Genomic DNA, 12,489 nt, shown 5'->3' with positions numbered 1-12,489 from the left:
TTTCTTTCTTTCTTTCTTTCTTTCTTTCTTTCTTTCTTTCTTTCTTTGATATAGCATCCCACTCTGTATAACAAGCTGGCTGGCAATTTACTCTGTAACCCAGAGAGTCATAGCAATTTCCCTTTCTCAGCCTCCCAAGTAGTGGGATTACAGCTATGTGTCACCAGGTCTTGCTCCCTAGCCTACCTCTTGCTTTTGATTGTTTATTTGTTTGTGTATTGAGACATGGTCTCACTGTGTACCCCTGGCTGGCCTAGAACTCAGTATGCAGCCCAAACTTGCCTCAAATTCACAGAGAGCCACCTGCCTGCGCCAGCTGAGCGTTAGGATTAAATGTATGCATCACCATGCCCAGCTTTGCTTTTATTTTATTTTATTTTATTTTATTTTATTTTATTTTATTTTATTTTGAGACTTCTTGCAAAGTTGTTCAAGCTGGCTTTGAACTTACACTGTAGCCTATGGAGAACTTTTAACTTAACAGCCTCAGGCTTCAGCCTCCACAGTAGTTAGAATTATAGGCCCACACTAGCAAGTACATCAGTGTGTGTGTGTGTGTGTGTGTAACATTGTCATTATGTCATTTCTATATATTTCTTCATGTGATCTGTACATAACATGCTTTCATCAACTTCAAACTCCTGTTTTCTGTGTCTCCCCCTTTCCTCCCACTGTCTCCCTTTCTTCTCCCAAATAATACCTCTTCTACTTTTATGCCTTTGTGTCTTTCTTAATGTGGCTTATTTCATTTGATATGGTGCTCTCCATTTTCACCCAATTCCTGCAATTTTGTTCTTATGGATGAATAATTCTCCACTGCTTTGGGTGTATGTATTTGTATGTGTGTGTGTATGTGTGTTACACGTGTGCATCTGTGTTGTATTTTCTTTACCCATTCTTTCATTGATGGTCATCTTGGCCAATTTCATAGCTTGCCGGTTATCAACAATGCTTGGAAAAATGGCTCTGTGTGTATTTCAACTCTGACAACTTTGATTACTTCTGCTATAGCTGGGTCCTGTGATAGTCCTCTTTTTAGCCTTCTGAAGGACCTCTATACTGTTATCCAAATGGCCTGCACTAATTTACATGCCTACTAACTCTGTATAAGGCTCTCTTTGTTCTCATAGCCTTACCAACATTTCTTATTTATTTTAATGATAATCATTCTAATTGGGGTGATATGGATTCTAAGTTTTTATTTGTATTTCCCAGATGTAAATAAGTGTTCAAGTAATTAGAAAAATGGAACTTCAGTGCAGTATTGGAGAGATTGTCAGATAATGTGACCACTATGGAAAACATTGTGAAGATACCTCAGAAATTAAAAATGAAAGCTGCCATAATACAGTAGTTCTACTTCCTGGCATATATCTTAAAAAATTGAAAGCAAGAGCTTAAATATTTTTTGCACCTATGACCAAAGCAGGATTATTAATGGTAGCAAAGAGATTGAAACTATCCTGAAGTCTCTCATCAATGGGTGAATAGTTAAATAAATGTGGTATATGTCTACAGTGGGAATGTTCTCCAAGTTAAAAAAGGAAAGAAATCCTATCCCATGCTATAACATGAGTAAGCCTGAAGGACATCATGCTAAGTGAAATAGGCTAGTCACAAAGGGATAGATACTGTACACTTCCATTTATATATGCTATGTGAAGTTGGCAAATGAATAGAAACAGAAAGCTGGAGGGAAAAAGGGGGAGTTGTTTGACGCTGGAGTTTTAGGTTTTCATGATAAAATGTTGTGGAGATGATTTGTACAACAGTGTGATTGTCATTAACACATCTAAAGGATATACTTGAAGATGGCTAAGATGGAAAATGTTGTGTCTTTTTATCACAAGTAAAATAAAATATAAAAGTGGAGAGTAAGTAGATGAGACATGTTTGATTTAATATTGATAAATAAATTGCTAATGACCTGGGCTTGATTCCCAGCATGCACATGGTAGATCACAAACATCTAAAACTCCAGACTCAGAGGATCCAACCCCTCTTCTGGTATCTGTGGTGAGTCCTTGCACATGGTGTACAGGTATGCATGTAGACAAACACCTATACATAGAAATAAAATTTTTTCCATAATGAGAAATTAGCCACCATCACACTACTCTGTCTTCTGGATGTAGCTCTGTGGCCTTTGCTGCCCTCAAATTTGTGATGTTCTTGCCCCTATGTCCACACACTAAATTACAGACTATAGCCCAGCATACCTGGCTTGAAAAAATAATTCTCCCCCGTGGTAGGGTGGTAGGTAAGTATCATAAATTCTAGCCCAAGCCCTTGTCATGGTGTTGATTTTTGATGGTCTTATTACGCTGCCCATGTTAACTATAAACTTGCTCTATAGCCCAAACAGGTCTTGAACTTGTGATCCTCCTGTCTCAGCTCCTATCTAAATGGTATTACAGGTCTGTGCCACCAGGCCAGGTAAAAGAATTTCTTGAATTCAGGTTTAAAGAGTGTCTTGGCCTTTGTGAAATTTGAAGCCAGCCTCAACTTTAAAAAATAACATATCAGTCATATATCATAAAATTCACCATTTTGAAGTATGTGAATTGGTACATTCATAGTTGTGCAGCTATTATGATAGTCTAATTCTAGATCACTTTTTATAACCTCTAAAGGAAACCCAGCACCCATTAGCAGCCACTGTTAACCCTTTCCCCTAGTTCCAGGCAATCTTTTTTTCTAGCTCAATAGGTTTATCTATTCAGGGAATTTCATATACTATTTGGCTTTTGTGTCTGGCTTGTCTCCCTTGCACAACGTTTTATTCCTTTTTGTAGGGATGGTTGTTTTGATATTTGGAGACAGAGTCTCAATACCTAGTCCAGGCTCATCTTAAGCTCACGACCCTGCTACATCTTCCTGACACTAGGATTGCAGGTGTGTAGTGCCACACTCGCCTTAGCATGTTTTCAAGATCCCTTTACATTGTAGCATGCATCCACACTTTATTCCATTTTGTGGCTGAATGATAGTCCCTTGTATAGTTTTATACCACTACTCTACATTTTTATTATTTATTCATTGTTGGACATTTAAGGTGTTTTTTCTTTATGACTAATGTGAATAATGCTATTATGAGTATTCATGTATCTTTTGGATACAATCATAGATTTTCAAATCTTTTTTATAATTTATTTTTTTATTCACATTACATCCCATTCGCAGCCCCCTCCCTCTTTTCCTACCAGTCCTGCCCTTACAAACCATCCCCCATTATCCCCTCATCTTCTCAGAGAAGATGCTGAGCATCTTTCAAGGCCCTATTTTAATTCTTTTGAGTTATATCTTGCAGTAAATTTACTAGGTCATGAGATAATTGTTTAGTCATTTGAGGACCTCTTAGACACTTTTCCACTGTGGCTGTTCCAGCTTACATTTTTTGTCTGTCTGTTGCTATTGTTTGTTTCTTCTGTTTAATTTAATTTTATTTTAAGATAAGGTATCATGTAGCCCAGGCTGACCTCAAATTAATTATGTAGCTTAGGATGTCCTTTAACTCCAGATTATCCTGCATCTTACCCCCAAATGCCTAGATTACAGGTGTTTATGGCTGACTTCTTTTTTGTCTTACTACATAGTGCAGATTGGCCTTGAACTCATGATCTTCCTCCTCTAGCCTCTTGAGTCCTAGTATTACAAGTATGTGCTGCCACACCCAGCTTGAGGATTCCAGTTTCTCTACTTTCTTGCCAACACTCATTTTTCAAATTATAGTTATCCTAGTGAGAGCTAACTTGCTTCTCATTATGATTTTGATTGGCAGACAGTAGGTGTCTGTGGATTCCCAACCCCAGTTGGATCATCTGCAGCACGGCCTTTACAGCTAAGGCTCAGGGAACACCATGGAAAGGGGGCAGAAAGATGGTAAGATCCAGATGAACAAGATACCTGCTATTAGAGTATCTTTCTCAACATGACAGAGAAGTTGCATTTGTGAGACCTCAACAATGTGGTTTCTTAAACAGGACCCAAATGAAGGCAATACCAGTCGACATGCCAATATGGATGGGTAAAGTTTCACAAGGCCCTGCCCTTAGATGAAGAGTGGCAAGTAATTAATAGGTACTGAGAAAGAGAGACTCAGTCTTCTCCAGAGATAAGTTTATAGTTTATGTAATCCCAAGTGGTCTGCCCTAAACACATACACAGACAGTCAATACTAAATGTTCTTGAAATATATGAGAGACAGAAAGAGGGAGAGGGTAAAAAGGGAGATGGGGGGCATAGTAGATAGAGAATTTGGGACTATCAACTACTTTGAGTGCTCCATTGGAGATCTCAGAACACAGCCCAACAAATGAGTAAGGATTACTGTAATAAGCTGGGTTCAGTGCACTGCCTTTAGAGGCAGGTGGATCTCTCAGTTTGAGGCCAGCCTGGTCTACAGAGTAAATTTCAGGACACCTAGGACTCACAGAAAATTCCTGTCTTGGAAAAAAATGTTTGTCAAGGCCTTAAGTAGAGAAATTGGAACACCAACCCAACCATAAAAACCTTTGGCCTACAATTTTTCCTGCCTGTAGAGTGTTCTAGGACAGGAGCATATTATAATATCAGAGTCTTCATCTAGCAACTGATGGAAACAGATGCAGAGTCCCACAGCCAAACATTAGGAGGAGCTTGGGGAGTCCTGCACAGGAGGGGAAGGAAGAATCAGAGGAACTAGAGAGGTCAGGAACATCACAAGAACAAGAGTCACAGAATCAACTTGACCCTGGGACTAAAGTGGGATCATAAATATCATGAGTCTTACTTAGGTCCTCTGCATATACGTTATGGTTGCGTAGCTTGGTGTTCTTGTGGTATTCCTAACAGTGGGAGCGGGGCTGTCTCTGACTCTTTTGCCTGCTTGTGGGATCCTTTCCCTCCTACTGGGTTGCCTCCTTCAGCCTTGACATGAGAATAGGGCCTGGCCTTATTGTAGCTTGTTATGTCGTATTTAGCTGATGTCATTGGCAGGCCTGCTCTTTTCTGAGGGGAGGTGGAGGGAGGTTGGATCTCAGGGAAAGAGGAGATGGGGGGGGAAGAGACTAGGGGGAAGGGTGGAGGAAAATTGCAGTTGGGATGTAATAGAGAAGAATAAAAAAATCACATTCACAAAGGTGACTAAATAAAATAGAAAATTCTCTTGAAGTAATTGTAGAGGTTTAGGAACATAATACAAAAGGAATAAATTATGTAAATTTTATGACCTAAAATTCTGCTTCATTGTAAAATATAATTACTTTGAAATAAAAGATTACTGTAATAGTGTCTCATGATTTTTATTCAAAGTTTAGTATGCAGGAAATAGGTTTGAAACAGGGCCTAGAGCATAGTACATATTTAATTAATAATTAGTGTTGCTTTGCTACCTGAGATATAATCTAGGCATGCATCTGCTTTAGAAGTCAGATGCTGAGCTAATGGTGCTTGGTGGTCAGCACTGCTTGCTTTTTTTTTTTTTATAACCTTGGTAGGCTTTTCTTAAGTATTCTATGCCACTTGTTTCTTGTGGTTAAACCTTAGAAATAGAAGTATGATAGAACCTGTAGTGGGCTGGAGAAATAGCTCAATAGTGAACACTGCTTGCTCTTTCAGAAAACCCTGCTTTGAGTCCCATAACCTATACGGTGGCCAACAACCCTCTGTTCTGGGGCATCTACTGCCCTCTGCTGGGCTCCAATAGTTATAAACACAGCTGGTGGACAGATAGAACCTGTGCTTTTTTAAAATTGGAGATGATGCTGTTTTCAAATCGATTATGTGCCTATCTGATCTGTCTTGATCTTGTAAGACTGAAGAAGCTGTGTGTATGTGGGGGTGGGGATGAGTAAATAAAGGTGCTTGCCACTAAACCTTGCAGTCTCTTAGACTCACTGATTAGAAAGAGAAAAGCAACTCCTGCAAGTTGTCATAGAACCTCCACACACATGCTGAAGGATGTCCACCCCAAATAAATACATTAATGAAAGTAAATGATAGAAAATGTAGGAAGAACAAAGACGGGAGAAGCACCAAGGAATTTCTCTTAGAAGAAACAGGCCAATGGAAATATCTGGAATATTACAAAAGGCACTAAGGTATTTTAGGCACAGAAACTAAGTGTCCAAGTTCAGGGGTACAAGAGTCATCTTGGAAATAGGTTGGTATGGAGCTTGGAGCATTGTGAGAAAGATTTTTTTTTTTTGGTTTTTTGAGACAGGGTTTCTCTGAGTAGCCCTGGCTGTCCTGGAACTCACTCTGTAGACCAGGCTAGCCTCGAACTCTCGAACTCAGAAATCTGCCTACCTCTGCCTCCCAAGTGCTGGGATTAAAGGCGTGCGCCATCACCGCCCGGCTGTGAGAAAGATTTTTGAGATATTTTTTTTATTCTCATGTTTTCCTTTATTCTAGTCCAGAATATGTGGCGAAAATGTCCTGTGCTTAGAATTTGTGTCTTTTGTTGTAATCCTGGTTCTGTTTTAGTTAGTTCAGTAGTCACGTCTCAGCAGGTATCCTCTCTAGACCTTAATTGCCTATGAAGTAAAGTGAGTAGGTGGATTGATTTAGTAGTTCTTAAGGTGGAAAGTATAGTGAAAATACAAGTGTTTGGATCATAGGAATTGTTATAGTACACCAGAGTTGAAGGATATTAAGAGAGGTTTGTTTGCTTGCTTGCTTTTTTCAAAACAGTTTCTCTTTGTAGTGCTGGCTATCTTGGAACTCACATTGTAGCCCAGGCTGGTCTGCCTCTGCCTCCCTCCTGAGTGCTGGCATTATAGGTATATGCCACCACTGCTACTGCTGTCACCGCTGCCGCCACCACCACCACCACCACCACCACCACCACCACCACAGGGCTGAATGTTTCTGGTTTTGTTTTTAATTCTCTTAAGTGATTGTCATTTATATTCCTAGAGTTGGAAGAGCCACCAGATTAAAGATCATTATTACTGCTATATCTGATTGTGTAGAAAATCCTAACTTTGATGCCTACTTGGACAACTAGTGAGACCCTGTCTCAAACAGTTTAAAAGGTCTGTCATTCGCAAAGTTCTGCATTCAATCCACACTATCATATGCACCCAGAAAGTCTTTAGTTATTCACCTGGTAAGGTGACGTGAAACTACAGCCCTAGCTACTCAGAAAACAGAGACAGGAAGATCACTTGAGCCAAGGACTTTGAGACCAGCCTTGGCAATATAGCAATATATCTTTCCTCCTTGTCCTTCTCCCCAATAATCACTAGTCCTTGGCTTTGGGGGGTTGAAATCACTTGGACTATGATATAATCAGCTTCAGCCAGGCTGAAAGTTATGTGTCATACATAGAGCACGGATGTTAGTGACAGCCTGACTCAGGCTGCTGTTTTCTATGTCTGTGGCTCTGAGCATGACACCTCTGTCTTCCAAGTCTGAATTTCCTCATCTATATTATTGAATTTATAATGCCTGCCTAATCAGGTTATGATGATGCAAGAGGTTAGATCATAGTTTGTGCTCTCCTGGCACAAGATTGATGGATGAACTAGCAACTTATATGGAGCTCTGGAGTGAACTAGCCTTTGTCCTTGACCTAAGACAAGAGTTTTAACCTCCACATCGAAGTTTTGTCCTTTATGAAGTGAGGAGGTGGTTCAGTTAGGAGCACTTGCTCTTACTTTGGCACACCTGGAGTTAATTGTGTCTGTAGGTAAACTATGGTATACTTTTTGCTAACTTTGCTTTGCTTTCTGCTTATTAGTGCTTTAGCCCTTGTGACCTCATCTGTGATATGAGTATCAACAGTGATTAAATTCTTTCTATATCCTACCAAAAGCATAATGTATTGAAGCTCCCATTAGACTTTAGAAAACTATTGTTACTTTAGAACTTAAATGGAAGATAGATCATTTGAGCTAGGCATGATGACGTATGCCTTTAATGTGAGCACTCAGGAAGCAGAGGCAGGTAGATCTCTATGGGATTGAGGCTGCCCTGATCTACATAGTGAGTTCCGGGAGAGCCAGGACTATATAGCGAGACCTGTGTCAAAACAGCAGCAGCAACTACAATAACAAACATATAGGTCGGTTGACTTAAAAAAAATCAAGATCTATAGACTGTAGAACCAAAGTCTGGTTTTCTCTTTCTTTTGGAGATAGATAACCTATTAATATTTTAAAGTCTAAACGAATTAATGCATATAGAATATAAAGAAACATTGCTTTGCACATAGTACAGAGTCAGGATCTGTTAGTCACTGGCATTAATATTACTATGCATCAGGTGTAATGGTAGAGCCAGAAATGCTGAGATAAAGTATCTGTAGTCAAAGAACTTAGTCTGGTGGAGCCAGTATATAAATGACTTTGCTGTGCTCCAAATACACCAAATAGAACATGTGTAGCAAGGGTACTTAATAGTCTGTCTCTGTTTCCATAAAAAATAGCGCTGTTAGGAGGATGTATGGTGCAACGGTGGCACATATTCTGGAATTAGTTCAGCTTAAGTTGTATCTTGTGTCACTCATAGGCTTGAGGCTAGCCAACCTTTTATAGCCTAGTTTCTCTTTTTTTAAAAATGGGGTAAAGTTTTTGACCCTCTTCAGTTAGAAATAACCTCTGTGGGTTCCCTCTGGGGAACACTGTTAGAAACTTCCCTTTTAGAAGTATCCTCTCCTTAAAAGATGGGAGGAACAACAAAAACCATGAAAGGGCGGTGGTGGTATGTTGGACCTGGATTCAGTTTCTTTCACCTACTTCGAGCAGTTAACAACTGTTCATAACTCGGGTTTCAGGGCATCCAGTGACTTCTGACTTGCATAGGCACCTCCATGAACTGGTACATACACGTTCAGCATACACGTAAAATAAATAAATAAATGTTTTAAAAATTGATACATGCACTAAGATTTCTGTCTATTTCCACCTCTAAGTACCTTCATTCATATATACCTTGCCATGATTGTTCTGGTAAGATTATGAAAGTAGAATGTGTACAGCTCATAGCTACTGAGCAACAAATGATTTTAGTGTTTTTCATGTGAAAATCTCTGTTATGGTTTCAAATAAACACTTAATATATAGTGTGTTGATTTCATGACTTCAAGGTTGGGCAGTTAGTAACCACATGTATAGATATAATCATATTCTAAGAGGGTATATGGTTGGCTTGTTTTGTTCTCTTTGGTCACAGATAATCTTAAATTTTATCTTTATAAATTAGGTGCTGACCTTCCTGATTTACAATTTTATTTTATATATGTATATTTCTGTGTCATGACAGATTCTCTCTTTTTCTCTCCTAGGTTTTTCAGAGCCTTGAAGACCACCATCTGGAAGTGGTAGCTTTTTTCAGGGAGAATGGCTTTCATGGCCTTCTTGCTCATGACTCTGAGTATGCACTCTACAATATTCCGTCTTACTACAGTTCCCATGCACTGAAGCTGAGCTGGAATGGCAAGAATCTCACAACTAACCAGTTCCTGATGCAGGAAGTGGCAAAGCAGCTGGGTTTGAAGCGAATGAATTTTCCCATATTTGCTGCACTGCTTGGTAGGTAGTCAAAAACAGAGATCCAAGTTTCTTCTTGCATTGATAAGATATGTGGACTGGGGAGATCTAGCCTGTCAATGCTGGGTTTGCCTTTTTAGAGTCCTCATGCTGGTTTGGGATGTAGCCCAGTGGGTAGTGTGTATATTTATCATGCATGTGGCTCCGTGTTCAATTCTAGAACTGCATATGTGGGTGTGGTACAACATACCTGTAATTCTAGCACTCAGGAGGTAGCAACAGAAGGATCAGGAGTTTAAGACCACCCTTGGCCACATAATCAAGGCCAGCCTGAGCTATATAAGAAAGACTCTGTCCCAAAAACAAAAAAAGTTTTCACACCATAAAAGGCTGTGGAAAAAGCAGTAGACACTTGATGCATACTGAAAAACTCAGTATGTTATGAACATACTAATTTGTGATGAGAATGGGAGCATAAAAATGTAATTCAGGAACATAAGAGCATCTTATGAACTGTTGTGTGATATTCCAGAACATTATCTGAATTCTTATACTACTTCCCTTTTGTTATGTTCTGGAACTGAGACACAGACTCCTATGTTTCACTAGTCCTAGATAGCATTGCTTCTCCACTTAGGCTGTTACCATTTCTTTCCAAAAACCTAGATTTACACTGGGAAGATAATGTGAACTATGTTTTTCTCTGTTTTTGTTATTTATTAGGGAAATTTCTGAACAACATTCTGCAAAATTTCATTTTCTGGGAAAACACGAGACAGCACTTGGTCTCACATGTACCTATCCATTCTTCCATCCACCCACCTACCTTTTTTTCTTTTCTTTTTTCTTGTTTTTGAGCAGGGCTTCGCTGTATCACTTAGGCTGGTTTCATTCATAAGATCCTCTTGTGTTAACCTTCCTAGTGCTGGGTTTGCTGGCATGCATCTTTACACCCAACTTTCAGGCTTTACTTTCAAAGTAAATTATAGAATTGATGATATTTTGAACTGTTTTTCCAAGTATTGACAGCAGGAACATAAATAGTCTAGACTTGTGACCTCTGCCCTAAAAGCCCAAAGAACATCACTTTGGGTAATCTAATTGAATCAGCCCAAGTTTTAGAATTACATTTTATGCAAATCACTGAAGTCATGCCTCCCTTGATTCAGTTTCATCATCTCAGAAATAGAAATGGTACTATACATGGTACACCATAGTGTTATTCATGAGGTAAAGCGGCGTGAGATATGTAAAGTGCCTTGCACTTTTTAGTAATTTACTATTGCAAAATAAAGGCAGTACAACTATGTAATAGTTATCAATGACTTATGGTAATAGGTAGTACCATGTATTTGGGAGTCAGACAGTCCTAACTTTTTGTTCTACTATAGATCTATCTTGGGCCAGGTCACTAAACTTGTTTGAATCTCAGTTTCCTTGTCTATAAAATAGGGAGACAACTATGAGGTTTGATCAGTATAAAGGAGATACATGTAACACACAGGGTACAGAGTAGGAAATCAGCACGTAGAAAGCTACTATAATTAGTTATTACATTAAGAATATAGGCCTACTGGGTATTATGGTGCATGCCTTTAATCCCAGCACTTGGGAATCAGAGGCAGGTGGATCTCTGTGGGTTTGTGTCTCCTGTGGTCTACAGAGTGAGTTTCAGTCTAGTGCTACTTAGTAAGATCCTGTCTGAAAAATAAAATAAAAAGAACACAGGCTCATGTTTTGTTCAGCTGCTTCCTCTCCTAGGAGATTCTCCTTTATGACCTAAAAGATCCATGCACACATTTGTATAGTAAATAAATGAAATGTATTTTATAGGTAACCACATTCTACCAGATGAAGACTTGGCTGCTTTTCATTGGAGCCTTTTGGGACCAGAACATCCTCTTGCATCACTGAAGGTAATGTGCCTTACTTTGTCCCTGTACAATTAGGAGGCATCAAGTTTTGATTGAATTTTGATGGAGTAGAATAGATGACTTTTTTGTTTGTTTCCGAGGTTATATTTTAATTATAGCACTTTGCCCTTCCCTTTCCTCTCTCTGTACTCTTCCATGTATCCTTTCCACTCTCCTTCATGTTTATGTTCCTCCCTTTAAAAATCAATTGTTATTGCATGCATACATGTATTTGTGTGTGTATATATATATATATATATATTTAACCTGATGAGTTCATAAATGTTACTTGTATATATGTTTCCAGGGCTGATGGTTTGACAGTGGACAACCAATTGGAATACTTTTTCCTGGAGAGGGCCACCTCTCCCACTTCCAGCTTTTAGAAGTACTTGCCTGTAGTTCTTTGTGTAGGATTGAGGCCTCATGGGATTTTCTCCATGCAGTTTGGCATGTTCATTGGTGCCCTCTTTCATTAGATTTTAAATATTTCATAAGCAATGCTTGTGGAGACACCACAATCAAGAAGGTGGTTTTCACAGGGCATGCCTCCTCTGTTGTACTTGGGATGTGCTGACTCCTGTGATATCCCAAAATGTGGGAAACTTGACTGCATAATTCATGTTAGTGTGGGACAATGCTCATACTTTCCCCTTAAAATAAAGTAAAACTATATTTTACATGCAGATAAAAATTAGTTCTGATAATACCGGTTGAATATGAAAATATGAAGGTAATAACTTAAGAAATCATACAAACTGGCAAAGAAAAGTACTAATACCTCAATAGTGAAAAATGAGTATAGAACAGAATCAGAAAATTGACAAAAGCAAAAATACAGTTGCTAATCATCTGACTAGATGCCCAAGCTCATTAAAGATCAGATATGTATGTCAAATGAGTGATGTGCTCATTTTGTTAATCTTTAGCAAATATTAAAAAATAAGCTTACTGCTGCAAAGCCTGGAGAAGAACTGACACCCTTTGGCACTTGTCATCTGGTGATGATATTAATCTCCTGTTTTTCAGTGTCTTGAAAATTATTTTATACCTTCTTCCTCCTTCAGCCTCTAAAACTTTCTCCTTATTGGTTCACCCACTTT

At 38.9% G+C, this 12,489-nt stretch overlaps 1 protein-coding gene and 1 non-coding gene across 2 annotated transcripts in view; both read left to right on the top strand.

Annotated features, from left to right (window-relative positions):
* Positions 1-12,489, top strand: part of Fam120c (family with sequence similarity 120C) — a 132,218-nt gene that overhangs the window by 23,638 nt on the left and 96,091 nt on the right. Inside the window, exons 2-3 of the mRNA XM_028772643.1 lie at positions 9,269-9,515; positions 11,307-11,389. Of these exons, the coding sequence (XP_028628476.1) occupies positions 9,269-9,515; positions 11,307-11,389 (330 nt within the window). The remainder of the gene's footprint in view (positions 1-9,268; positions 9,516-11,306; positions 11,390-12,489) is intronic.
* On the top strand, positions 11,887-12,042 carry LOC114625397. The gene has a single exon (XR_003712073.1). It is a non-coding gene; the product is annotated as a U1 spliceosomal RNA (small nuclear RNA).

This window comes from Grammomys surdaster, unplaced genomic scaffold (assembly GCF_004785775.1).
Source record: "Grammomys surdaster isolate TR1022 unplaced genomic scaffold, NIH_TR_1.0 216, whole genome shotgun sequence".
NCBI lineage: Eukaryota > Metazoa > Chordata > Mammalia > Rodentia > Muridae > Grammomys > Grammomys surdaster.
The sequence above is the reverse complement of the archived record's forward strand: the minus strand, read 5'-3'. Positions and strand labels throughout refer to the sequence as shown.